At 44.6% G+C, this 25,755-nt stretch overlaps 1 protein-coding gene across 1 annotated transcript in view; it reads right to left on the bottom strand.

Annotated features, from left to right (window-relative positions):
- asic4a (acid-sensing (proton-gated) ion channel family member 4a) overlaps positions 1 to 25,755 on the bottom strand; it is a 185,309-nt gene that overhangs the window by 5,266 nt on the left and 154,288 nt on the right. The window contains exons 2-9 of the mRNA XM_077216169.1: positions 12,218 to 12,362; positions 11,837 to 11,964; positions 9,833 to 9,986; positions 8,835 to 8,888; positions 3,192 to 3,345; positions 2,975 to 3,066; positions 1,457 to 1,536; positions 1,102 to 1,221 (exon numbers count right to left, since the gene is read on the bottom strand). Coding sequence (XP_077072284.1) covers positions 1,102 to 1,221; positions 1,457 to 1,536; positions 2,975 to 3,066; positions 3,192 to 3,345; positions 8,835 to 8,888; positions 9,833 to 9,986; positions 11,837 to 11,964; positions 12,218 to 12,362 — 927 coding nt within the window. The remainder of the gene's footprint in view (positions 1 to 1,101; positions 1,222 to 1,456; positions 1,537 to 2,974; positions 3,067 to 3,191; positions 3,346 to 8,834; positions 8,889 to 9,832; positions 9,987 to 11,836; positions 11,965 to 12,217; positions 12,363 to 25,755) is intronic.

Below are 25,755 nucleotides of genomic sequence, written 5' to 3' on the forward strand. Positions count from 1 at the left end.
ACACACATTCTGGAGCATAAACTAAAATAAATATGGGTAAAACTTTATAATAACTGCACGCTATTAATCATTAGTTAAGCATGATTAAACAGTTAATTAATCATTTATAAAGCATTAATAGACATAAGTAAGCAGTTCCAGTTCTAAGTAATCTTATGAACCACTGACAACCCTTAAATAACTGGTTTATAAATAATGCCATACTTCATTTAGAAATGATAAATTGATCATTAATAAAGTCTGAAAATACAATTATTAAACACATTATTGATATGCTTTTAAATCAAGAATAACGCATTTATAGCTGTATTTATAAACTGCTTATTAATGTCTATTAATGCTTTATAAATGATGAATTTACTGTTTACTAATGCTTAACTAATGATTAATGCGTGCAGTTATTATAAAGTGTTACCTAAATGTGTTTTTTAAATATGTCAATTAATAGGTTTCTCTACCAGATGGACAGTGTTGGGACCGTTGCCTCTATAGAAAAGTGCTTCTACTGTAGTACAATATTAAGCTTAAGTATTTGTGCACATTTCAGTATAAATGAAAAAAATAAAAATGAATTGTTGGATCCTTAAAACCTCAAAAAGTGGTTTGTCATTGATTTAGCCCAAGACATCAAAATCTCACTCTAGCAGGCAACCAAAGTTGGCAACCCTGATAATTGACACATTAATATAGAATTGAAGGACACAGGTAAGCATAACCTATATATCGGCTATTTCACACCGGCTTCAAAGTTATTCAGATTTTAGAGTCGGAACCGTTGGTTTTATATTAATCGAACAATCTTAGGTAACAATTGCATTGGCCATGCTGAATTGAATTTGTTTTGGGCATACTCCATTTCTCATGAATATAATGTGCTCTGCCAACATCTGTGTTCCTCTTCCATGAACAGAAGATCGGATTGCAAAAAAGAACAAGGGAGATTTGATTCAATCCTGGTCTAAGCAGACAGCCTGGCATCCCATTCATGGCTCAATATCCTGCCACTGATGTTGCATTTCCCTCCGGGCTTTGTTCCTATTCACAGGTTTGATCTGTGCTGCATCCTAACACTAGAGCTCCAGAGATTAGCATGTGGCTTACCTTAGCCTTCATTTCCTCTAGGTTTACTGTGGCGACTGTGCTGGCCTGTTGCTGCTGCTGGGTTTGCTTTTTGTCATCTCTCTGTGGCCTGAGCAAACGCTCCAACCTGTGTTTGATCACCTAGGAAAGTGAGGGGGAGTGAGGGAGAAGAGGGCAGCAGGGAAAGTAGGACAAATGAGGGCTATAAACAGTTTTGCAGCATCAGCATTCCTACTGATCAGTTCAGAGGTCCAGTCTTATCTGCTCTGATGGGAAATACTGCACACAATGGGGAAGAAACAGTGCAGGAGAAGAGCTATTGGTTAAAAATGAATGATTGTGGAATAGGCAGAGGGCCAAGACAATGTACACTTACCTCATATACATAATCCAGAATCTCCAAAATGGTAAGAACGCTGGCTCCTATAAAAAGACCCATCTGCCCGCCAATGTCCCCTGAAAGCAAAAAATAACAAATAACAATTTGTTTTTCATGTGAATTGCCATTTTTAGACCATTTAACTTTATTAATATGCTTTATTTCTGACTGAAACTCTGCTGTTATTGTTAACTGAAACTATTTAAAAAAAAATGTTCATTGAAATAAAGCTGAAATAAAATAAAATATGTTAATAAACACGTGTACAATTAAAATGAAAAATAGTAAGCTTGGCAATTTACGGAAATAAATGAAGTTAATGTTGAGTGCTAAAATTACTAAAACAAAATTTAAAGGCCCCGCTATTCCGATATTAAGCGAAATCTAAGAACAAACTGATGTGATGTCATTTACAACAAAATCAGGCCAAAATTAACTTCGTTGGAGTTTGTTTTGAGAGACACACTGTATGGAGAGCTGCTTTATAGCAGAAAATGAATTTGTACTTCTGATGAAATGAGACACTGACGCTATTTAGCATTTTTTTGTTTAATGTTTAATACGGTAAAGCTGCTTGATTTTAAGCAATTGTATCAAGTGCTATATAAGTAAACGTGATGTGACTAAATTGCCGAATTGCAGAGCTTGTGTAAACATATCCACGTTGCGATGATCAGATGCTTTACCCTTTCTTAAAAATGCGTGCCGTTTTCTCAATTTTGTTGTGTGTTTATTTTGTTATTGAGATAACAAGCGAGCAGCACATTTACAGTGTAGCTGGTATCAGATGTTCGATAACAGTAATTGGCTGGTCATATATTTCAAACTTCGTTTTACCTCTAAGCGAAGAACGAAAAAAAAACTTCGCCGTGAGTATACCGGGGCCTTAAAACTGAAATAAAATGAAAGCTAAATAGAACTTTTGTAAAAAACAAGTAAACTTAAAATGTAAACTAAAAATATACAATATAAAAATAATTCAAAATATTAATAAACACTTTTTTACTGAAACAAAAATTTTGAGTGATCTAATAGCCTGTTTGGCTGAAAAAAAAAAAAAAAGCGTGACGCACCGGTCTCGTATCTCTCACGGAAGAGCAGAGGCATAAAAGGAGGAGTGACGAACGCGAAGGACAAGAGAGGACCAGGCCTGGACTGTTTTATTTGACGTTTTGATTTATTATTTGTGGCGGAAGTGTTTTTTTTGTTGTTATTAAAATCTTTGAATGTTCACCTGTTCCCACCTCCTCCTTCCCATAACAACATAATGCATTACAGTAAGTTATTATAATTTTATTAAATTAAACAAAATTAAGCAAAGACAAAAAAAAATTCTTCGTTGGAACAATGTGAACCAAGGAGTTGTTCACAATAAGACCAGGAACGTGCATTAAGAAAGTAAATTGTCATTTTCATTTTATATTGATGTTGAGCTCAGAAATGCTCCAGTTCAGATGCGCTGAAAATTACAATGTTTACAAAATAATGTGGTAAAATGAAGCTTAAGAGACCCACCTAATAATCCTGCAACGTCATACGCTTTTTTCTGTTCTATTGTTTCATAATTTAGAGCTTCGAAGAAAATGTCCAAAACAAGAAAGTTGTCTCTAAAACAAAAGGACAAAAAAATAGTTATGTGTAAATCATATACATTCATTATATATTCAGAATCAGTACAGTATTAGGCCTTTATCTGTTTAAAACTATATTGAAGGTGGAAAGGTTACCAAACCTGATGTATTCTTCTGACTTGTCGTATTTTCTAGATAGGTAGCGAGCCGAGCCCTTGCTGGGGATTTTAACCATGGACAGCTCTTTACCATAACGGGTCAGATTACAGGGAGTTTCACAGGAGCATGTGTCACCTGAACTTTTCTGAAGCAGTGCTGCAAAGAGGACACACATATCAGTTTAGAGCAGGAGACAGATGTATGTGTGTGTGTGTGTGTGTGTGTGTGTGTGTGTGTGTGTGTGTGTGTGTGTGTGTGTGTGTGTGAGAGAGAGAGAGAGAGAGAGAGAGAGAGAGAGAGAGAGAGAGAGAGAGAGAGAGAGAGAGAGAGAGAGAGATAGAGCAGGTGCTCTAGCCCACACCTGCACACCCATTCTTCATTCATCAAACTAATATGGAGAGATAACACCAGTGCTAAATAATCATCCATAAGATGCTTGAAACACACTTAACGTGTTTTTCAGATTTAATTTGATTTCTGAAGGGCATCCAGAAGAGAGCACACACACTCGACCTCCCTGAGAGGAAGTATCATGAATGTCATGCCCATAAATTTTGTGTTCACTGAATGCACCATGTATTTAGCATTAGAGCCTTCCATCTAGAACAACATTTAGTTTACATGCCACGACACCGCCTATTTGATTTATATTATTATATGCGGAAGTTGCAGTAAGTAAGCTAATTCACAATTTATCAACCCTCTCAGAATTTAAAGTAGTTCAACTACAGTCAAGCTACCTTTTTGAAAAAGACTCTAACGACAAGCTGGTAGTTAGAAGCTGAAACTATACAATGAGCAATATTTTGAATATATATTGTATAAAAAATATGTAAATTAAGCTGTATGTATGTAAGCATAATATTTCATCCACAGTATATAAACTACTGTTCAGAAGTTTGGGATCTGTAATATTTGTGATGAGTTATCACAAGTTAAAATTAAGTGTTTTCTGATTTTATATGTTTTAAAATGTAATTTATTCCTGTGATGGCTGAATTTTCAGCATCATTACTCCATTATTCAGTCATATGATCCTTCAGAAATAATTATGTGATTTTCTACTCAAGAAACATTAATATCATCTGTAAAAACGACTGTGCTGCTTAATATTTTTGTGAAAACCGTGATACTTTTTTCAGTATTCTTTGATGAATAGAAAGTTCAAAAGAGCAACATTTATTTGAAATATAAACTTCTGTTACATTACAATTGTCTTTGCTATCACTTTTGATCAATTTAATGTGTTCTTGCTAAATAAATGTATTAATTTCTTACAAAAAGAAATTAATAGATAAACTGAATAATACTAATACAACTGGAAAACTGTAACAATAATTAATATTAGTCAAAAATTAATAGCTGAATTTGATATTATTATTACCCCTTATTATTATTATTATCAATATACTTTTTAGAAGAATTATTGTAATAAATATTCGGTAACACTTTACAATAAGGTTTATTAGTTAACATTAGTTAACTACCTTATTTAACATGAGCTAAGAATGAACAATACTTCTACAGCATTTATTAATCTAAGTTAATATTAATTTCAACATGAACTAATACATTATTAAAATCAAAGGTTGTATTTATTAACATTAGTTAATGCACTGTGAGCTAACATGAACAAACAATGAACAGCTGGATTTTAATGAACTAACATTAACAAAGATTAGTAAATACTGTAACAAATGTATTGCTCATTGTTAGTTCATGTTAGTAAATACATTAACTAATGTTAACTAATGAGACTTATTGTAAAGTGTTACCAAATATTCTTAAGTTATGTTAACTTTCTATATGTTAATAGGCTGTGTTGTGCTGTTATGTGTGTGGAATATAGACATGTCACGGAACACACACTGGAGGCAGAAAATCCAAAAGCAGTAGTTTAATAAAAAAGGGCAATCCAAACTCTTAGTCATCCAGGCAGGGGTCAAAAGTCCAATAAGGCAATCCAAAACATAAAATACAAACGAGAACCAGTATGATACAAATAACGGAAGTGTGGGGACATAATACAAGGACTCCGTGACACATACTGAAACAGACAGGGTTATATACACAGGGAATCGACAATGATAATGGGGAATTGGCTGAGTGCAATGATCAGTGATAAGAAACAGCTGAGTGCAATGATGAGACAAAGGATCGTGGGAAATGTAGTTCATAAGTGAAGGACACCGTGGGAAAGGAGGACATCTAGTGGACATCAGGGGAACACAAACCCAACACTGTGACATAACCCCCCCTCTACGGAGCGGCTACCAGACGCTCCATGACAACAACAAGAAACACAGAAAACACAACACAATATAATACAAGAGGTTCAGGAGGGAGGTGGAACGGTGGAGGATCAGGGGGAGGGAAGGTGGGCCAGGTCCATGAAGGGAGACAGGAACAAGGAGTGAGGGTTTAACCGGGGACCGGGGCAAAACAAAAAATCTATCGGGCATCCAGGGGTAAACACAAAGTCTATCGGGATGCCAGGGCGAAACGCACAGTTCATCGGGAGGCCAGGGCGAGACGCAAAGTCCATCGGGCGGCCAGGGCGAGACGTAAAGTCCATCGGGCGGCCAGGGCGAAGAAGACCTCTCGGGCGGCCAGGGCGGCAAAGACCCCTCGGGCGGCCAGGGCGGCCCCTCGGGCGGCCAGGGCGGCGAAGACCCCTCGGGCGGCCAGGGCGGCGAAGACCCCTCGGGCGGCCAGGGCGGCGAAGACCCCTCGGGCGGCCAGGGCGGCGAAGACCCCTCGGGCGGCCAGGGCGGCCCCTCGGGCGGCCAGGGCGGCGAAGACCCCTCGGGCGGCCAGGGCGGCCCCTCGGGCGGCCAGGGCGGCGAAGACCCCTCGGGCGGCCAGGGCGGCCCCTCGGGCGGCCAGGGCGGCGAAGACCCCTCGGGCGGCCAGGGCGGCGAAGACCCCTCGGGCGGCCAGGGCGGCGAAGACCCCTCGGGCGGCCAGGGCGGCGAAGACCCCTCGGGCGGCCAGGGCGGCGAAGACCCCTCGGGCGGCCAGGGCGGCGAAGACCCCTCGGGCGGCCAGGGCGGCGAAGACCCCTCGGGCGGCCAGGGCGGCGAAGACCCCTCGGGCGGCCAGGGCGGAGCAGACACCGGCTCAGGAACAGCAGACACCGGCTCAGGAACAGCAGACACCGGCTCAGGAACAGCAGACACCGGCTCAGGAACAGCAGACACCGGCTCAGGAACAGCAGACACCGGCTCAGGAACAGCAGACACCGGCTCAGGAACAGCAGACACCGGCTCAGGAACAGCAGACACCGGCTCAGGAACAGCAGACACCGGCTCAGGAACAGCAGACACCGGCTCAGGAACAGCAGACACCGGCTCAGGAACAGCCACAAGAACTGTAATAGTCACAAAAACAGACACAAACACAGAAACAAACACTGGCTCTGGAACAGGCACTGGCTCTGGAACAGGCACTGGCTCTGGAACAGGCATTGGCTCTGGGACAGACACTGGCTCTGGAACAGACACTGGCTCTGGAACAGACACTGGCTCTGGAACAGACACTGGCTCTGGAACAGGCATTGGCTCAGCCTCCGGCTCTGGAACAGGCATTGGCTCAGCCTCCGGCTCTGGAACAGGCATTGGCTCAGCCTCCGGCTCTGGAACAGGCATTGGCTCTGCCTCCGGCTCTGGAACAGGCATAGGCTCTGGAACAAGCATTGGCTCTGCCTCCGGATCTGGAACGGGCAATGGCTCTGCCTCCAGCTCTGGAACAGCAGACACTAGCTCCGGCTCTGGAACAGCAGACATGGGCATGTCCAGGATCCGAACCAGACGCTCCAGATAGTCCAGATCCAAGAAGGCAGACGGCACTGGCTCTGCCTCCGGCGCTGGAACGGATACTGGCTCTGCCTCCGGCTCTGGAACCGGCAATGGCTCTGCCTCCGGCTCTGGAACCGGCAATGGCTCTGCCTCCGGCTCTGGAATGGGCACTGGCTCTGCCTCCGGCTCTGGAACGGCCATTGGCTCTGCCTCCGGCTCCGGCTCTGGAACAGCAGACACTGGTTCCGGCTCTGGAACAGCAGACACGGGCATGTCCAGGATCCGAGCCAGACGCTCCAGATAGTCCCGGCCCAGGAAGGCGGACGGAACGTGAACAGTCTCTCGCTGGGCAGACGTGACGTGAACAGTCTCTCGCTGGGCAGACGTGACGTGAACAGTCTCTCGCTGGGCAGACGTGACGTGAACAGTCTCTCGCTGGGCAGACGTGACGTGAACAGTCTCTCGCTGGGCAGACGTGACGTGAACAGTCTCTCGCTGGGCAGACGTGACGTGAACAGTCTCTCGCTGGGCAGACGTGACGTGAACAGTCTCTCGCTGGGCAGACGTGACGTGAACAGTCTCTCGCTGGGCAGACGTGACGTGAACAGTCTCTCGCTGGGCAGACGGAACGTGAACAGTCTCTCGCTGGGCAGACGGAACGTGAAGATTCTCTGACTGGGCAGACGGGACGTGAACAGTCTCTGACTGGGTAGACGGGACGTGAACAGTCTCTGACTGGGCAGACGGGACGTGAACAGGCTCTCGACCACCTCCTCCACTGCGACCTCCACGGGTTCCACGAAACTTAACTAATCGGGTCCCCTTAAAAAACTCCCTTCTCTCCCGCTCGGTGGCTGGGGAAGAGATATTGAGAAACATACCGCTGGATCTTGTGTGTCGGAGTCCTTCTGTCACGGAACACACACTGGAGGCAGAAAATCCAAAAGCAGTAGTTTAATAAAAAAGGGCAATCCAAACTCTTAGTCATCCAGGCAGGGGTCAAAAGTCCAATAAGGCAATCCAAAACATAAAATACAAACGAGAACCAGTATGATACAAATAACGGAAGTGTGGGGACATAATACAAGGACTCCGTGACACATACTGAAACAGACAGGGTTATATACACAGGGAATCGACAATGATAATGGGGAATTGGCTGAGTGCAATGATCAGTGATAAGAAACAGCTGAGTGCAATGATGAGACAAAGGATCGTGGGAAATGTAGTTCATAAGTGAAGGACACCGTGGGAAAGGAGGACATCTAGTGGACATCAGGGGAACACAAACCCAACACTGTGACAAGACATGTTTCTGTATTAGGGTGAGAAAATAAATAATTATTAAAGTAAACTATCAAAGTAGAGATGTCAGTCAGAATATTTGAATAGCCAGTAAATGCAAGTACAGTCCATTCTTTCAAGATATATCTGGATTTAGTTTAACTACCCATTAAATGGGGTCGAGTTTCCTTTTGACTGTGGAGATAATTACATTTCTGGCTTATTAGATAAGGGCTATCATAATTGTACCGATACATCTCTCATCATCAACTTTTCATGAGCCGCTCCATTTACGAGTGTCATAAAATCAGTGGAACAAGACACCTACAGCGAGTGATAACACCGTGAGGGTATCAGAGGGTAATGCACTACAGAGATACTCTCCAAAGGATGTCAAAGCGCTGGAGAACACTCTCCTTCTTGGACTGACTGAGTAATCCTGTTTCTCCCAACCCAGACCACGCACGGAATCATCTGTTTATCTGGGATTTAATTATTTGTGCCCTCAACCTCCAGAGATATTACACTCCAGGGCGTTAGCAAAAATGAAAAATGCTTGCTTACCAAGTGCTTTGTCCACACATTTGATATTGCTGGGAGTACAGATATCGGCATCTCCTGAGAAACAAAATACATAATGACTCTGATCAATCACAAGCAAAATGATTGCTGTTATTTCACCGCCAGCCAAGGAAGAAAAAGTGCGAGCGGCAGAGAAAGAGACAGCGCCGCTCTGCTTTGTTATTCATCCTAAAATGATGGAAGGCAGCGTGTGACTGAGGGAGATGGGTTTGCTTTCACCACGCCTCCCTCATGACCATCATTCTAGGCCTAATTGCCCCCAAACTGAACTGATCCAAACACTCCCTAAAGGCACATTTATAGTCTTTAAAACCCAATCCCCATCGACACACAATACCGCAGGAGGTCCAACTCGCCCCCCGAATCTATCAAAAGCGCAATCGGTCTGAGGAAATATGCATGGGACCTAAGAGAAAATGGCCTTTGAGTTAATGCTTTTGGTCTCTCTTTTCAATTTGCATTATGGGAGATTGATTTGGAAACATTAAAGGAGAAAAGCAGAGAAGCAGAGCTTCCATTAGAGCCCGGCCTCCAACAGTCACACGCTCTCTAAGAAGCCACACTGATAACAACTCAGGTGTGGTGGAGTTAATTAGAAAAGAAGTTTCTGGGGACAGAGAAAGTCCTCCAGTCCATACGTCGTCGGTTTTCAAAAGGGAAAATACATGTATTTGCTTTTTTTGAAGTTTGCCAAATGCTTTGAGTGGAACGTAACAAATCAGCAGGTCTGGGTTCGTCATTGGTGTCAGATTGCGATCGTCTAGATCTTTCCTCCAATCACCCGAATGAACTACCCGAGCTCCTCGTATTGTGTGACTAGACAGTAAGTTAATTTAGAGACTTGCATTAAGCTTTCGGCTCCACTGCCTGGAGCAAATTAGATGAGACGAGTTTATTCATTTAGTATTTTAGCAATTAGCAGAATACATTAGCACGCTGATTTGGTTGAGTGGGAAATGAATGCGGCAGTGTAGCGTTACCCGGCATGTGCACCATCCTGCAGTTGCACTCACGCAGAACCTCAAGAGTCTCGCAGCGCAGGCGGCAGGCACTGATACTGTAGGTATCGTAACCCGGGATCATCTGCTCACTGGTGGAGCGGCAGTTCCCCCAAGGCTGGGGCAGGTAGGTCAACTACACACAGAGATGGAGAGCAAATGAGAAGAACAAGGAAGATAAAGTGAGAGGGAGACAGACAGAGAGAGGTTGCAAGAGTAGGAGAGGGACAGAAACAGAGAAAGAATGAGTAAATGCAAATTAAGAATGCAAATAAGCAGCGTTCTCAAGCTTTAGACTGACTAAAGAGTAAGATTTTATTTTTTATGTGGCTCGATGTTCAGAAGGCAAGCTTGATGAGTGGCCTGCCTTTGAAACAGAAATATTGCATTCAGGACTCATTTTTAAGAATGACATTGATCAAGTACCAGTCTGACAGAGGAATTTTAGACAGATCTGAGTTTTAAGACATTCCAAAATATATGTTATTAATGGAATGTCATATACTGGACTACAAAAATTTGTGTTTGTAGTACAAAAGTACTTTTGAATGCACTTCACCCTATCTAATTTCTAAATGCATGTTATTGGTATCATTGTGAAAGATTCATCCAGGCATGTTTTTTTTTTTTTGACCTCGTAATTTTTCATCAAGATGACATAACTTTATCTTCCAGTGAAACTACAGACTTCTCTCTGGTGACGTATACCGGATTTCTCTAATTATTTTAGTGTTGTTCAGTCCCGCACCTTTCTTACAATTGACTACAAGCTTGCATTCAGATCTCCCTTCATTCAATTAACAACCGATGGATAGAAACAAGTCCCTGCATAACATTTCTTGGTAACGCTTCCTTTTACAGTCCTGTTCCCCATGTACATACTATGTACTTATTATAGTAATTACAATAACTGGGTAATAAGTAATAACTAGGTACTAACCCTGAACCTACCCCTAAACCTAACCTTAACCCATGTACTTACCCTATATTACCCAGTAATTTCTTAGGTAAGTACACTGTAAGTACATGTAAGTTAACGCACTATAAAATTAAGCATTATTATCCAGTACTTTCTTAGGTAAGTACACTGTAAGTACACGTAAGTTAACGCACTGTAAAATTAAGCATTATTACCCAGTAATTTCTTAGGTAAGTACACTGTAAGTACACGTAAGTTAACGTAATTTAAAAGGAAGCGTTACCCATTTCTTTTTCGATAATCTCTTTCACTCAAATGTACATTACAATATGGAGAGAAGAAAATCTTTTACTACTTCCATTTCAAGTAAAAATACTCATCTGTCATGACTATAGTTTATTATTATTGTCTGTTGCTCCATCCTCCGGCTTAAAATACCTGAGGTCATATGGCACGGTTAGAGTTGGGGTACTTTGACTTGGGCTGCAATTATAAATAAACTGGGATTTAGACGCACTTGAGTGGACTTGTACTTGAAACTGACATGGGCACGGACAATAAGTAACACCATAAAATGAAGATGACAAGACATTAAGAAATGTCTCACACTCAAACTCAATTGTTTAAAGACCTGAACTCAACTTTGACTCGATGAGATGGACTCGGACCCAAGACTAGTTACAGTAGGTCCCGAAATTGGAATATCTTTTCCAAAAGTCATCCATGGAATGTAACAAATAAGTAAATCCGGAGCTGGTAATACATGCATCATTTGTGGTTTAACTTTGCAAGCATGTTGCCCTTCAACTTTAATTCACTTTCTAAACTCTGTGTGTGTGTGTTTAACACTTGCAAAGAAATCCCCCTCCACTAATTGCTTGCTTACTGGCTTACTTTATGTATTTATTTACTTCAATATAACAAGGAACAATGTTTATTTTTGTTTTGTTTTTTCTGAAATTTTGAATGGCAAGTACAGCATAACAATTTGTTTAAAAATGTATTTGGGAGGTCAGATTTCATCATAGGTGGAACAGTTTGAGAATGATTCAAGAGAAGGGTTATACTCTTTGCTCTTGACAGGATACAAAGGTCTGAAATCCCGGAGAGACTCCAAAGCCCAGCTGATGGATGTAGGGCGGCTCATCCTGACTGTGGATCTGAACACGGATTCCTGCCTCTAAAGATGTTTCATCTGCAAAAAACAAAAAACAAAAGAAAAACATTGAGGTATGAAAGCAGAACAGGCAATATGAACGGGCACACAAAGATAAGCCTCACATATCCCCCTATCATTACAAATGGGAAAAAACAACATCACAAATAAACCTTGAATTTAAACATGGTTATCTTAACAGCTCGTGCAGACACTTCTGAGAAGCAGAAAATATGGGATGACTTTGCAACCTTCGGACCAAAAAACATCTCTGTGTGGCATTATAACTCACTTGTCTCTTTCCAGATAGGCAGATATTCATCCTGCTGGATATCCAACATAATCTCCAGCCCGTTTCCCATCCCCCCTTGCTTTGTCTTCCTGGAGGTTGTTTTGTTGCCATTGAAAGTATAGCATTTTCCATATCTTGTGTAGACCTATAAAAACACAAATGATTAATTAAAAATGTTATACTCTGGCATTGGGGAGGCCATAACAACAAACAAGCTACAATCTGTGGAAGCCATAACCTTTGTTTTGTATACGATTTAATACTTTAAAAGGAACCTTTTGATCCTTCAAAGAGATGCCTTTTAAAGATGCTTATAATTAATTGGGGAAAAGGACACTTTAAACATCAAGTGTTGTGAGGCTTTTCCAGGTCATATGAAAAGCCAAACCAGACATTAATAAAAAGTTTTACAATGTATCACTCTGTCAGTAGGCATTTGTATTTGGTGGCATAACACACAATGTTTTCTCTGTCTCATTCCTGTCATATTCATTTTTAAATAAGGTGAGACAGTTCCACAATCCATTCTACATTAGCATGCAATGAGTTTGTTCCTCAAAAAAGAGGAAAATGAATAGTCCACATCCCCAGAAACATATCTGCCTCCAAAATGAAATCATCACATCAAAATAATTGCTCCACGTGGGTTATATTGATAGGAGTAGACCAGAACGAAAAACAATAACGTTTGAAATTGGACTTAATATCCTTTCATAAACCACAACCACTACAAATAAATAAATAAATAAATAAAAAAGCATGCAATTTTTTATTTATAGTTCCTGTCTCTCTTCAAGCAAAAGTGACAAAAAGACTATTATTCAGGTACAATGGATCCTGACGCACAGGACTCAGTAATGCTAAACTCAAGAATAAAAGACAAAACCACTGACAAATAAATGTCAGGAGAGAATGGATCAACAAAATGCACGTGGATGAAGAAGAACGTCTATGTAACCCTCGTTCCCTGAAGGAGGGAATGGAGACGTAGTCGACGCGTCGACTGTTTGGGATCACGCTGTTGTAAACTTCTTCCTTCTTCAGAGTAGAAAAACTCAGAAGCGAAAACCAGGAGACTTATTTAAGCAGGATTCTTTATTTGCTGTAGTCTGCTTCGTACCCAAGTCAAGTCAAGTCTAATCTAGTCTTTACATTGTAGCTTATATACATTTCAAGGGGGAGGGATTACATTGTGATGAACAAAGCATGTAAATGAGCTGAGACATGAGAACAGGAAAGGCATAGACTTCTCGTACTGAGATGAGACAAATGGTCTCAGTAATAAAATAACAGGTGTTCAAACTTGCTCAGCATGACTCTTCACCCGGTAAACAACGAGAACAGGAAAAGCCTAGCCTTCTCGTACTGAGATGGGACAGTCAGGAATATCCCGCTGGGAACCCCTACCGTTTGCAGAGATTTCCTGGTCTCATCATTTCTAAACTTTCTCAATATAAAATACTATTGTATTGGAAATCTAAATTAAACATTTAAATAAATTTGTAATCCTACAACGCTTAGGAAGCCTGTCATCTTTGAGTACTGCTAAAACGAGCCAATGCAAAATGGCGTGCGTAAAATGCATCACTCACTCCGCTCCCCCTTGCGTGCGTATAAATACGCAAGTGGATGCAGGCACTAGTTGTTTTTCGCTGAGGAGCCGAGCGTAACTCGGAGTCAGCGGTGGTCCAGCAATAGAAGCGACGGGACTACGTCTCCGTTCCCTCCTTCAGGGAACGAGGGTTACATACGGTAACCGAGACGTTCCCTTTCAGTCGCTCACGTTTGACGTAGTCCCAATTGGGATCCCAATTAAAACACCACAAGTGCTGCCACTTTCCAGTGCCTAGACAAAAGCCTTCTGATCCCCCTGGATTATTTGAGGTGGAGAAGGGACAGGGCTTAGGCCAGGGAAGCCACTGCTGTTCCACAAGACCATTGGAAAAGGGTTCTCTTTCGTTGGAAAGGAATATGCTGCGGAAGCCACATCCTGCCCAAAGGGAGGTAACATGTGGAGACATACACATATGGACTGGGCGGATGACCGGGCAGTACAACATATGGAATGTCACTGGGGTGGCTCCAGCCTATGACAGGTGGGAGATTCAACCGGACAGTGATGGCAAAGCAGGTTCTGCCTAGGGAAGACACGGGCTCGCCGCAGGGAGCCGTACTCTGGAAGAATAAACATATGGGATCGCCATAGGGATAACAACATATGGACCCAGCCTAACACAGATTCCTCCAGTGCATACGAGTGAAAGGCCTGGCTTCGGACGCTCCACCAAATCCGTTGCCGAAGGGTATGGAGGAGCTCGACAGGGTTCGGCTAATAAGGGAACTCACTGGAGCAAGAATTGCGCACGTATCCAATCCATAGGATGGATTAAGCCGACACTTCGAACCAGGCTTACAGTGAAACTGGCTTCATGTGAAGGGAGCCCACGGGAAGCAGCGGTTTGACACATAGTCTAGTTCTCTAGCAAACATGATAAAGCCCCAACTCTATTTATCATCTGTTCAGCAAGGCACTCTGTTTCAACACCTTGGAGGGAGCAATACACTCACTTGGGAGGAGCTCACCACTCAGGTGGGCACACGCACCTTGGGAAATCACCAAGATGAAGGCAACCACATGTACTGGGCCAACCCCTGCTTGGAAACAGCCTTCCCTTCTGCTGGTCTCCGTAACAGACAAGAGCTGGTCTGAGGTCCAGGCTTTGCATTCTGAGTACGTATAACCGAAATGGAGCGGATGGACAGAGAAAAGCCAGGGCTGGGTCTGCCTCCTCCGGGGCAGTGCTTCCAGGCTCATCACCTGGTCCCGTAGGAGAGGTAGGAACCTTGGGCACATATCCAGGCCGGGGTCTCATATCCTGAGAGTTAACCGGCCCAAATTCCAGGCACGATTCGTTGACTGAAAATGCGTACAAGTCCCTACCCTCTAGATAGAGACCAAATAGCAGGAAAACTGTTTCTCTAAAATCAGGATTTTTAACTCACTGCCTGCAGGGCTCAAGGGAGGTCTCTGCAGTGTGGTAGCACCATAGATAAGTCCCAAGAGGGTAAAAAGGGGGTGCAAGGCAGATTCAGTCTCCTTTCTCCCCTCAGGAACCTGACGATCAGGTCGTGCTTCCCACGGATTTGTATCCACTGCATCCTGATGTGCGTCAAAACAGAGGCAACATAATTTTGAGCTGAAGGAGACAGCCCTCACTCCAACCCATTAGCAGAAATTAAAGCACTGAAGTGATCGATCACCTTCGGGCTCTCCTCACGGAAAGAAGACTCAATTCAACAAATAGGTTCCACTTCTAGGGGGGAGCAAGCTCCATTTTTTGAGAGAGTGCTCTCACAGAAGTGATGGTCTCTACAGCTTAAAAATGATTGCGGTAGTAACCAGAACCTCCGTGTCCCATTCTTTTTAGAACCAGACCTGGAACTCTCCAAGGTCTAAACACGAGTGCCATCATGCCCCATCCCTGAGAATGTACTCAGAGACATTGGGAAATGCATCTCTGTGTAACAAATTGAACGGAGGCTTTCGAAAAAGGACCTATCTCAATTAACACAGGACCAAGATGGTCGTGTCCCACCTCTCTAGAGGTAGAACAGACACACACACAAACGTAGACTCCACCCGGCCCTCACCCGGGGGGACGGAGTGGATCGGTGATCAACTCCAAGAGCACCCTCCTCCATCCCTGATTAGTGCACAGTCTGGGCTACCCTCGTGCATATCCATGAGTGCCCTGGCCTGATAGTCCTGTGGCAGCGCCATGGCACGCAAAGAGGAGGCGGCTTGCCGACAGGCTTTGTAAGCTCTGCGTGTCGAAACGGACGAGAACTCACAGGCCTTAGGAGAGAGACGAGAATCCCCCATCCAAAAGGCCGCGGCTACCGGACACAGGTGCACCGCTCCACTGGAGTGATAGCCTCGCAATCCTTCACCGTTCCTCCGTCAAAGGTAGTGAGGGGGAAAAGCTATTCAGGTAGTTTCTGGCAGAGAAAGGTGCAGTCCACAACCTGATAAGCTCTCCATGCACTTTGGGAAAGAAAGGCACTGGGCCGGCGAGCTGAGAACCAGCGCAGCCCACCCCGAGATACCAATCCTCCAACCAAGACTGAACGGGACACGGTGGAGAACTCCACTCGAGCCCGGCAGGCTCGGCGGTCCATTTCAGCATAGCTGACAATTCTGGATACGGCTCGGGCAACGTTGCACTTTCAGAGGGAGATAACGCAGCCGAGTTGTAATCTCCAGAGGGCACTTCACCCTCCGATGCTGCTATCAACATCCTATCATCTGGGGGAACCCCAATTGAAACGGCTGATCGGTCCATTACAGAGGGACCAGCACGTTCAACAGGAAATTCCATCGGCTGCAGTGTGATGGAGGAGTGAGGAGCCCACAGGGAATGGTTACCGTGCGAGACATCCATCACTATCCTTCGATCACCCATCCCACACGGCACCAGTGGGTGGGGCATGGTAATGTGGGACTCCAGCTTCGCGGACAAAGGCGAGTCTCGATCTCAAAACGCGACAGTCATATTTCCGCAATGGGAACATGAACCGTCCACAAAAGCTGCTCCAGCGTGCTATAAGCCCAAACACGTGATGCAACAATTATGACAAGTCAGAGAGGAACAGGGCACGACCGCATCCAGAAATGCACGGGTGAAATGACATCTTGAAAAAGACGCAAACGCACCCGTGTTGCTCTATCAGGAAACAAAAAAAACTATCACCAGTGCCGGAGCACACAGGGGAATGATCGCGGCAACACTGACAGGGATGGTGCAGCTTTTACCAGTGAAGCACTCACTTTCTTCGCCCTCAACCGGCCGTCAGACAAACAAACACAATTTTTACTCAGAATTGTGACGCTGTTAAAACAGCAGTTGAGAAATCAGAAGACTCGCGACCACTGCTGCACTCGCGCTGTAGAACCACCAGCACCGGGAGAGACTTCCTGAAGAAGCGCCGACACACTCGCTCGTTGTAATATAACACTCTTCAGAGACATCGACATGAAGACCGATCGGCTCCGAAGCGAAAGACAACTTGTGCGTGCATCCACTTCCGTATTTATACCCGCGCTGCAGGGGCAGAGTGTGTAATGCATTTCACGCACGCCATTGTCAAGTCAAGTCAAGTCACCTTTATTTATATAGCGCTTTTTACAATACAGATTGTATCAAAGCAGCTTCACAGTGATAACATGAAAATAATATAACAGAGTTTGTTTCTAAAAGAAAATTGAGTCAACGTCCACCTTAAGTAAGGCAGATCAATAATATTATTGAATATTAAATGTCCCCAACTAAGCAAGCCAAAAGCCAAGGCAACAGTGGCAAGGAACCAAAACTCCATCAGGTGACAGAATGGAGAAAAATACCTTGGGAGAAACCAGACTCAGTCGGAGGGCCAGTTCTCCTCTGGCCAACGAAGGAACAGTGCATGATTTATGATTCGGGCAGCATTACAAGTCAGATTGGATCGGAACATTTAGAATATTTATCCATTTCCATCTTTTGGAAGTCCAAGTAATCACGCCGGTGTTGAGACGAGTTGTTGAGGATCAGTGCCGTCCACCATAGAGGGTCCATATCGCTGGTGTTGAGTCGTCTCTTCACAGGCTTTGTGATTGGCGTATCTGAAGTCTCTGTGAAAGGCTGGATACAAACTGGAGCTGACGAATGCCGTTTTTCTCGGGACTCGCGTCCCGAGATAACAGCAGAAAAAGCAAAAAGGGAAAATAATTAGCGTAGCTGCTGTTCATAATGATTTCCATAACACGGGCGTAAATGATAAAAAACATGAAGACAGTGATTCTTGCGTCCCAGAGTCACCCCTCTCCGTCCCCCACTCAACTCAGCCCTGCTTACTGACCTCTACATCCCTCCTGCTGCTGAGACCCAACCACAATCTCACAATTTCTCCGCAACCCAACCATACGCGCCGACCCGTTTGACTAAGGCTGTCGAGCCCCACTGTCGTCGTTAATGCAGGTTCAGTGGCAACGGTTCCGTATGGCATACCAACTACCGCAAAACACAATATCTACCCAACCACCCGTCATTCATGCAATATACACAGGAACGTAATGACTGTAAATACTATGCAACTTATACAAATAACCTACAGACTCTTCAAGTTTTATAATATTAAATGCATTTGATCTGATTCAGCAGTGGTATAAAAGGTAAGCATTATGTAAATGCTTGGCTAAAGAGATGCGTCTTTAATCTAGTTTTAAACTGGGACAGCGAGTCAGAGCTTCGAACAATATCAGGAAGGCTATTCCAGAGTTTTGGAGCTAAATGTGAGAACGCCCTTCCTCCTTTAGTGGACTTAGATATCCTAGGAATGACCAGAAGCCTCGAATTTAGTGATCTTAAAGAACGTGATGGATTGTAGGGCGATAGAAGGTCCATTAAATACACAGGAGCTAAACCATTTAGGGCTTTATAGGTCAGTAATAGTACTTTGTAATTGATACGGAACTTGATAGGTAACCAGTGTAGAGATGATAAAATTGGTGTTATATGATCATATTTTCTTGACCTAGTAAGAACTCTAGCAGCTGCATTTTGCACTAACTGTAGCTTGTTTATTGAGGATGCAGGACAGCCAGCTAATATAGCATTACAATAACCTAGTCTTGAGGTCATGAATGCATGAACTAACTTTTCTGCATCAGAAACAGATAGCATGTTACGTAGCTTTGTAATGTTTCTAAGGTGGAAAAAGGCTGTTCTTGTAACATATGAAATATGATTTTCGAAAGACAAGTTGCGGTCTAGTATAACACCCAGGTCTTTTACTGTAGTGGATAAAGTAACTGGACATCCTTCTATATTAAAGTTGTATTGTAAGTGAGTTTGTGGGTAGTTTTTTGGACCAATAAGTAATACCTCCGTTTTATCTGAATTTAGTAGCAGGAAATTACGCGTCATCCAGCATTTTATATCTTTGAGACACTCTGTCAAATTTGATAAGTTAGTGTTTTCATCTGGCCGTGATGAAATATATAATTGAGTGTCATCAGCATAACAGTGGAAATTAATTGCATGTTTTCTTATAATATTACCAAGTGGGAGCATATATATTGAGAATAGCAGAGGGCCTAACACCGATCCTTGCGGCACTCCATAGTCTACTGACGTTATCTTTGATTTTTCCCCATTTAAACAGACAAAATGATAACGGTCTGATAAGTACGATCTAAACCAGCTTAATGCCTGTCCCTGAACACCAGTGTAGTTTTGTAGTCGATCCAGGAGTATTTTATGATCGATAGTGTCGAACGCAGCGCTTAGATCGAGTAGAACTAGTATTGAGATACAGCCTTGGTCAGAAGCTAAAAGTAAATCATTTGTAATTTTAACTAGCGCAGTTTCTGTGCTAGTTAATTGTGCATTGGCTCATTTTGGCTCATTTTGACAGCATTCGAAGATGACAGGCTCCCTAAGAATGATCCCAATCAGTCGACACATCGACTACGTCGAACATGAGCGACTGAAAGGGAACTCTTAGTGGGTGTCTAGTACCTTCAAAATACAGGAAAAAACACTTTTTCATGAAATAATTTCTCTTCACATCAGTCCTGGGAGCCCAATTCTTTCTGACCTTTACTTCTTAACATTTTCTGTTCCAATCTTTAGCTAACATGCCAAATCGAAACACTACCATAAACAGAAACAAAGCTTGATTTGTTGGATTAACTGATAGCACAAAGAAAGAAAAAGAGAAACGTTAGAAATACTCTTGGCAAATGTCCAGTACAGCTCTGGTCTCCAGCATGTTGTATTTTGGATGCTGGTCCCAGCATGGGATGAAATTAAAATGAAAAGTCTGTCCTCATTTATTCATCCTCATATCATTCCAAACTCTATGGCTTTCTCTTGTGAGGCATTTAGCAGAATGTCTGAGCCACTCTTGTCTATTTAAAGTGCATATTTTAAGTTTAAGAAGCAAGATTGCTGAAATTGAAATACAAATAAATGAAGGCAATAGAATTAAATGGAGTGTCTATTTACACCAAGTGAAAATAGCACACCTTTTTGACAGAGGCTATTTACACTAACTCCACCCACCATTGACCAGTACCTACCCAGCAAAAAACAGCCGACAAAGAAATTTATGCTGGTTTAAGATGAACTTTTCATCAGAATGACTGACAAATAAAAAATATTTTTATAAATCAACCAAATTTCTCCATCAGCGAGGCTTGGTCTGATGAGAAGTGACCATTAGTGGCCACACTTGTATGTAACACATGGCTGTTCATTTAGCAGCCTGCATGTGGAGTCTGATCTCAGCTGGGTCCGTGCTGAATCAAAGCAGGGCTCTCCGAGCAATACGGGCATGCAGTAATTGCCAGCTGCAGCTGTGGACGCCGCTCACCACACAGCTGTAATTAAGGCTGAGACAGCCAGTGTTTTCACAAGCAGACGCTGGTCAAACGGGGTACAAGAAAACGGATATAAACATCATTTTACATAATCAGACTGCAAAAAAAAAACAAAACAAAAAAACACCACCATAGCCGTACTGTTTAGTTCATATAAAGTGTCACATAAGTGTGTCAAATACATTGATGCAACATGATTAAGTAAAGCACTCAATTTTATAATTGTATAATGCAATGAAAGAACATTTAAAAAGGTCAAAATGTTAAATATGGCATTTAAAGTAGTCATATTAGTCAGCATCAAAGCCAGATTTTCAGCATGATGGTGTGCAAACTTCCTTTTTGAGTGACATGAGGTGTATTAATGTGAGAAGGGGCAGTGGAGACAGAGGTCGAGCAACAATCGATTCAGTCCTGCTTATTGACATGTTTAAGTTTCCATTGCTGCTCTAATCCGGTCCGATAGAAAACCAGGGGGACTGCATAGAAAGAAAAGACCTCTCGTTGCACAGTTTTGCTCTGAAACTTCAACTTTCAGGGGACGGTCCACTTTGTGTTCACAAACGATTTTTTGGGAGGGCAATGGAAGCTTTCCCATCATGCAGCAGTGGAAATGGCTGCTGGCACAGTCTCCTCTGCCTCATTTCTCTGCTTTAGAGCCCAGTGCCCAGAGCGCCTCTGATTGATGGACCATTTTCTCTTGTAACATCTCGCCCAATGTCCGCAAAGGTAAACAGTCCAACATTTGTCTGTTCCCAGAAACAGACATCCAGCCTAGTGTGTTACTAAATCCTCCAGGTGCACAACTGCCACTCTCTGATGAGTTATGGGCATTCAGATTATTATTATATTTTTTAAATGTAAATCTAAATTTTTTTTTTTGTCAAAAGAAGTGTATGTCTATTAGATCCCATAGAGCACAACATATTCTATTCTATTTTTATCTATTTATGGCCAAAATATATCTTTTAAATATGCTTAATATCTGGTGTAAACAGTGCTGCTTAAAGGTGCAGTAAACAATTTCTGTTGATAATCCCTGAAAATTGAGCAGCCGCTCAATTCCTGAAATCAATACTGTTGATATTTGAAATCAACCCAAACAAACACACCTCTCCCTTTATTTCTCCACCCCCAAAATGCATCAACACGCAATGCAAGAGCTGAAGCAATGCAAAATAATGCTTCGCGAAAAATAAAGCAATAAACAACAAACAAAAGTGAAAGCTCTACCGTAAGTTCTGTCAGGAAGACTTAATCAGCGCGTCATGTATTACCGCACTTCTAACCAATTAGGTGCTAACACTCATAGTATAAAAAACATATCGGTTACGTATGTAACCCTCGTTCCCTGAGTAGGGAACGGAGACGTTACGTCGGATGACGACGAATGGGGTTTCGCTTAGAACGCCTATTGACTTCGAGTATTACAAAACGAGCCAATGGCAAAGAAATGCCATGGGTCTGCGGAATTTGCATAGCGTATCTCCGCCTTACCTCGTGGGTATAAAAGGAGGACGCCGGCAACAGGCAGATATGTTTCTTCGCTGAGGAGCCAAGACTGAGCTCAGGCGATCCCCGCGGTACAGCGGAAAGTGGCAGGAAGACGTAACGTCTCCGTTCCCTACTCAGGGAACGAGGGTTACATACGTAACCGAGACGTTCCCTTTCGTTGTCACTCCGAGTTACGTCGGATGACGACGAATGGGGTTACCAGTCTAATCACGCCACCTTCTCAGCTGTCTTCCAGTGCCCTGCGTAAATCTGAGATCCCTGTCGTGAGACTGGCACGGACGAAGGACTCCTATTTAGCACAGGAATACCAAGGTACACTGGGGAGCATATCCCAAAGTTTAGGGGAAATATGCAATTACTGCCAACCCAGAGGGGGGACTTAGAGAATACACATATGACCCGAAGGAGACATATGGAGAACAATGGGGTGACCAGCTGCAGGTGGAATATTTCAACCCCAGGGGTGGCAAGGTGGCTTGCCAAGGGAAAGACACATGCTCAAAGAGGCTTACAGTGGAAATACACATGTGGGGGGCACTCAGAGGAGGGACCATGCACACGGGAGGCACCTAGCCGACGCGCAGGCAATAGACACTGGCGCCGACGTCAGGAGTGCTGGAGGAGCTCAGGGCTTTCAGGGAAGCTCACCTGAGGAGAATATCGCACGTATCCAGTCCGTGGAGTGGAATGGCGAGCAAGCGAAGACACCTGAGCGGGTCCGGTACTAGCTTGTTGAAGCGAGTACACGAGAGGACACTGGCTCCTATCGGAGATTATAGAATCTGGCGAATGTGTTAGGTGTCGCCCAGCCTGCAGCTCTGCAGATGTCTGTTAGCGAGGCGCCATGCGCTAGAGCCCAAGAGGATGCCACACTCCGGGTGGACAGAGCAGTGCAAGGCTGGGTCTGCCTCCTCCAGGGGCACCGCTTGCAGGTTCACCACCTGGTCTCGGAAGGGAGTGGTAGGAACCTTGGGCACGTATCCAGGCCGGGGTCTCAGAATCACGTGAGAGTAAGCCGGCCCGAACTCCAGGCACGCTTCGTCAACGGAGAATGCGTGCAGGTCCCCTACCCTCTTGATGAAGGCCAGTGCAACCAGGAGCGCTGTCTTCATAAACAGGAATTTAAGCTCGACTGATTGCCGGGGCTCAAATGGAGCACTCTTCAGGGCAGTTAGAACCACTGAGAGGTCCGAAGAGGGAACGAGAGGAGGGCGAGGCGGATTTAGTCTCCTCGCTCCTCTCAGGAACCTGATAACCAGGTCGTGCTTCCCCACCGACTTACCTTCGATGAGGTCATGGTGTGCGGCAATAGCGGCAACGTAGACCTTCAGGGTGGAGGGAGACAGCCTTCGCTCCAGCCCCTGTTGAAGGAAGGAAAGCACAACGCTGATCGAGTATCTCCGGGGGTCTTCTCGGTGAGAAGAGCACCAGCTGACGAAGAGGTTCCACTTCAACGCATAGACGTGTCACGTGGACGACGCCCTAGCGGAAGTGATGGTAGCCACCACCACTGGTGGTAGGGTACTCAAACCTGCCTCGTCCCATCGAAGAGCCACACGTGGAGGTTCCAGAGATCGGGACGAGGGTGCCATAGGTGGCCCCGTCCCTGAGGAAGAAGGTTCTTCCTCAGAGGGATCGGCCAGGGAGGTGCTAGTACGGAGGAGTACTAGTTCGGAGAACCAGGTCCGGGCGGGCCAGTACGGCGCGACCAGAATGACCTGCTCCTCGTCCTCCCTGACCTTGCGCAAGGTCTGCGCAAGAAGGCTCACTGGGGGAAACGCATACTTGCGGCCCTGCGGCCAGCTGTGCGCCAGAGCATCCGTGCCGAGCGTGCCCTCGGTCAGGGAATAAAACTGGGCGCAATGGGTCGAGTCGTGGGAGGCAAACAGATCTATCTGTGCGTCCCCGAACTGGTCCCAAATCAGCTGGACCGACTGGGGATGGAGTCGCCATTCTTCAGGGAGTGGCTGAAGCCGTGAGAGCTCGTAGGCTGCACAGTTCAGGGCTCCGGGGATATATATGGCATGAAGCGACCTCAGATGCTTCTGACTCCATATGGGGAGGTGGCGAGCGAGTTGCGACATACGGCGGGAGCGTAGACCACCTTGATGTTTGATGTACGCTACAGTGGCGGTATTGTCTGAGCGGACTAGTACGTGTTGGTTCTTGAGCACGGCCCGGAAGCGGCGCAAAGCAAGACGTACGGCCAGCAACTCGAGGCAATTGACATGCCAGAGGCGACGGGGTCCTGTCCAGGAGCCCGCGGCAGCACGTCCATTGCACATGGCACCCCAGCCCGTGGAGGAGGCATCTGTCGTTACAACAACATGCCGCGAAGCTCGTTCCAGGGGCACTCCTGCCCGTAGAAAACTGAGGTTCGACCACGGGGTGAAGGTCTGACGGCAGGTCGGAGTAAGTGTTACTCGGAGGGTGCCGTGTTGCCATGCCCACCTCGGGACTCGGTCGCGAAGCCAAAGCTGAAGCGGTCTCATATGAAGCAATCCGAGCGGCGTTGCCGCGGCTGCAGAAGCCATATGCCCCAGGAGCCTCTTGTTATGTCTCCCCTCTTTGTCCAGGGGATAATAGGGAACGACGAACAAATAGTGAAGAGACTTTGAGGATCTCCAGCTCTCCAGTCCCAGATTCACCAAATAATCAAACAAAGTTCACTTTGAAATGGCATGTCTGCCTTTTATTTCTGTACCCTTTGACAAAGCTAAACAAAAAAAATTAATAACATCAAGTAAACAAAACACATTACAAATAAATCCAAAACAAAAAGTGTTACCTCGGGAGGAGGGCCCAATTCAAAAGAAAACAAAAAATAACCTCTACCTAAAAGGGGAATAACATTACCTTACCTATACAAAACAGAAAACAAAACAAAACGTCTACGGTTACGTATGTAACCCTCGTTCCCTGAGTAGGGAACGGAGACGTTACGTCGGATGACGACGAATGGGGTTTCGCTTAGAAAGCCTATCAACTTCGAGTATTACAAAACGAGCCAATGGCAAAGAAATGCCATGGGTCTGCGGAATTTGCATGGCGTAACTCCGCCCCACCTCGTGGGTATAAAAGGAGGAAGCCGGCAGCAAGCAGATATGTTTCTTCGCTGAGGAGCCAAGACTGAGCTCAGGCGATCCCCGCGGTACAGCGGAAAGTGGCAGGCAGACGTAACGTCTCCGTTCCCTACTCAGGGAACGAGGGTTACATACGTAACCGTAGACGTTCCCTTTCGTTGTCACTCCGAGTTACGTCGGATGACGACGAATGGGGTTACCAGTCTAATCACGCCACCTTCTCAGCTGTCTTCCAGTGCCCTGCGTAAATCGAGATCCCTGTCAGCCTGGACAAAGGACTCCATATAACACAGGAATACCAAGGTACACTGGGAAGCATATCCCAAGCTTAGGGGAAGTATGCAATTAATGCCAGCCCGGAGGGGGGGGACTTAGAGAATACACATATGACCCGAAGGAAGCATATGGAAAACACTGGGGTGTCCAGCCGCAGGTGGAATATTTCAACCCCAGGGGTGGCAAGGTGGCTTGCCAAGGGAAAGACACACGCTCAGAGAGGCTTACAGTGGAAATACACATGT

This window comes from Siphateles boraxobius, unplaced genomic scaffold (genome assembly GCF_051911475.1).
Source record: "Siphateles boraxobius isolate OS27281-9 unplaced genomic scaffold, OSU_SipBor_1 7, whole genome shotgun sequence".
In the NCBI taxonomy this organism is placed as follows: domain Eukaryota; kingdom Metazoa; phylum Chordata; class Actinopteri; order Cypriniformes; family Leuciscidae; genus Siphateles; species Siphateles boraxobius.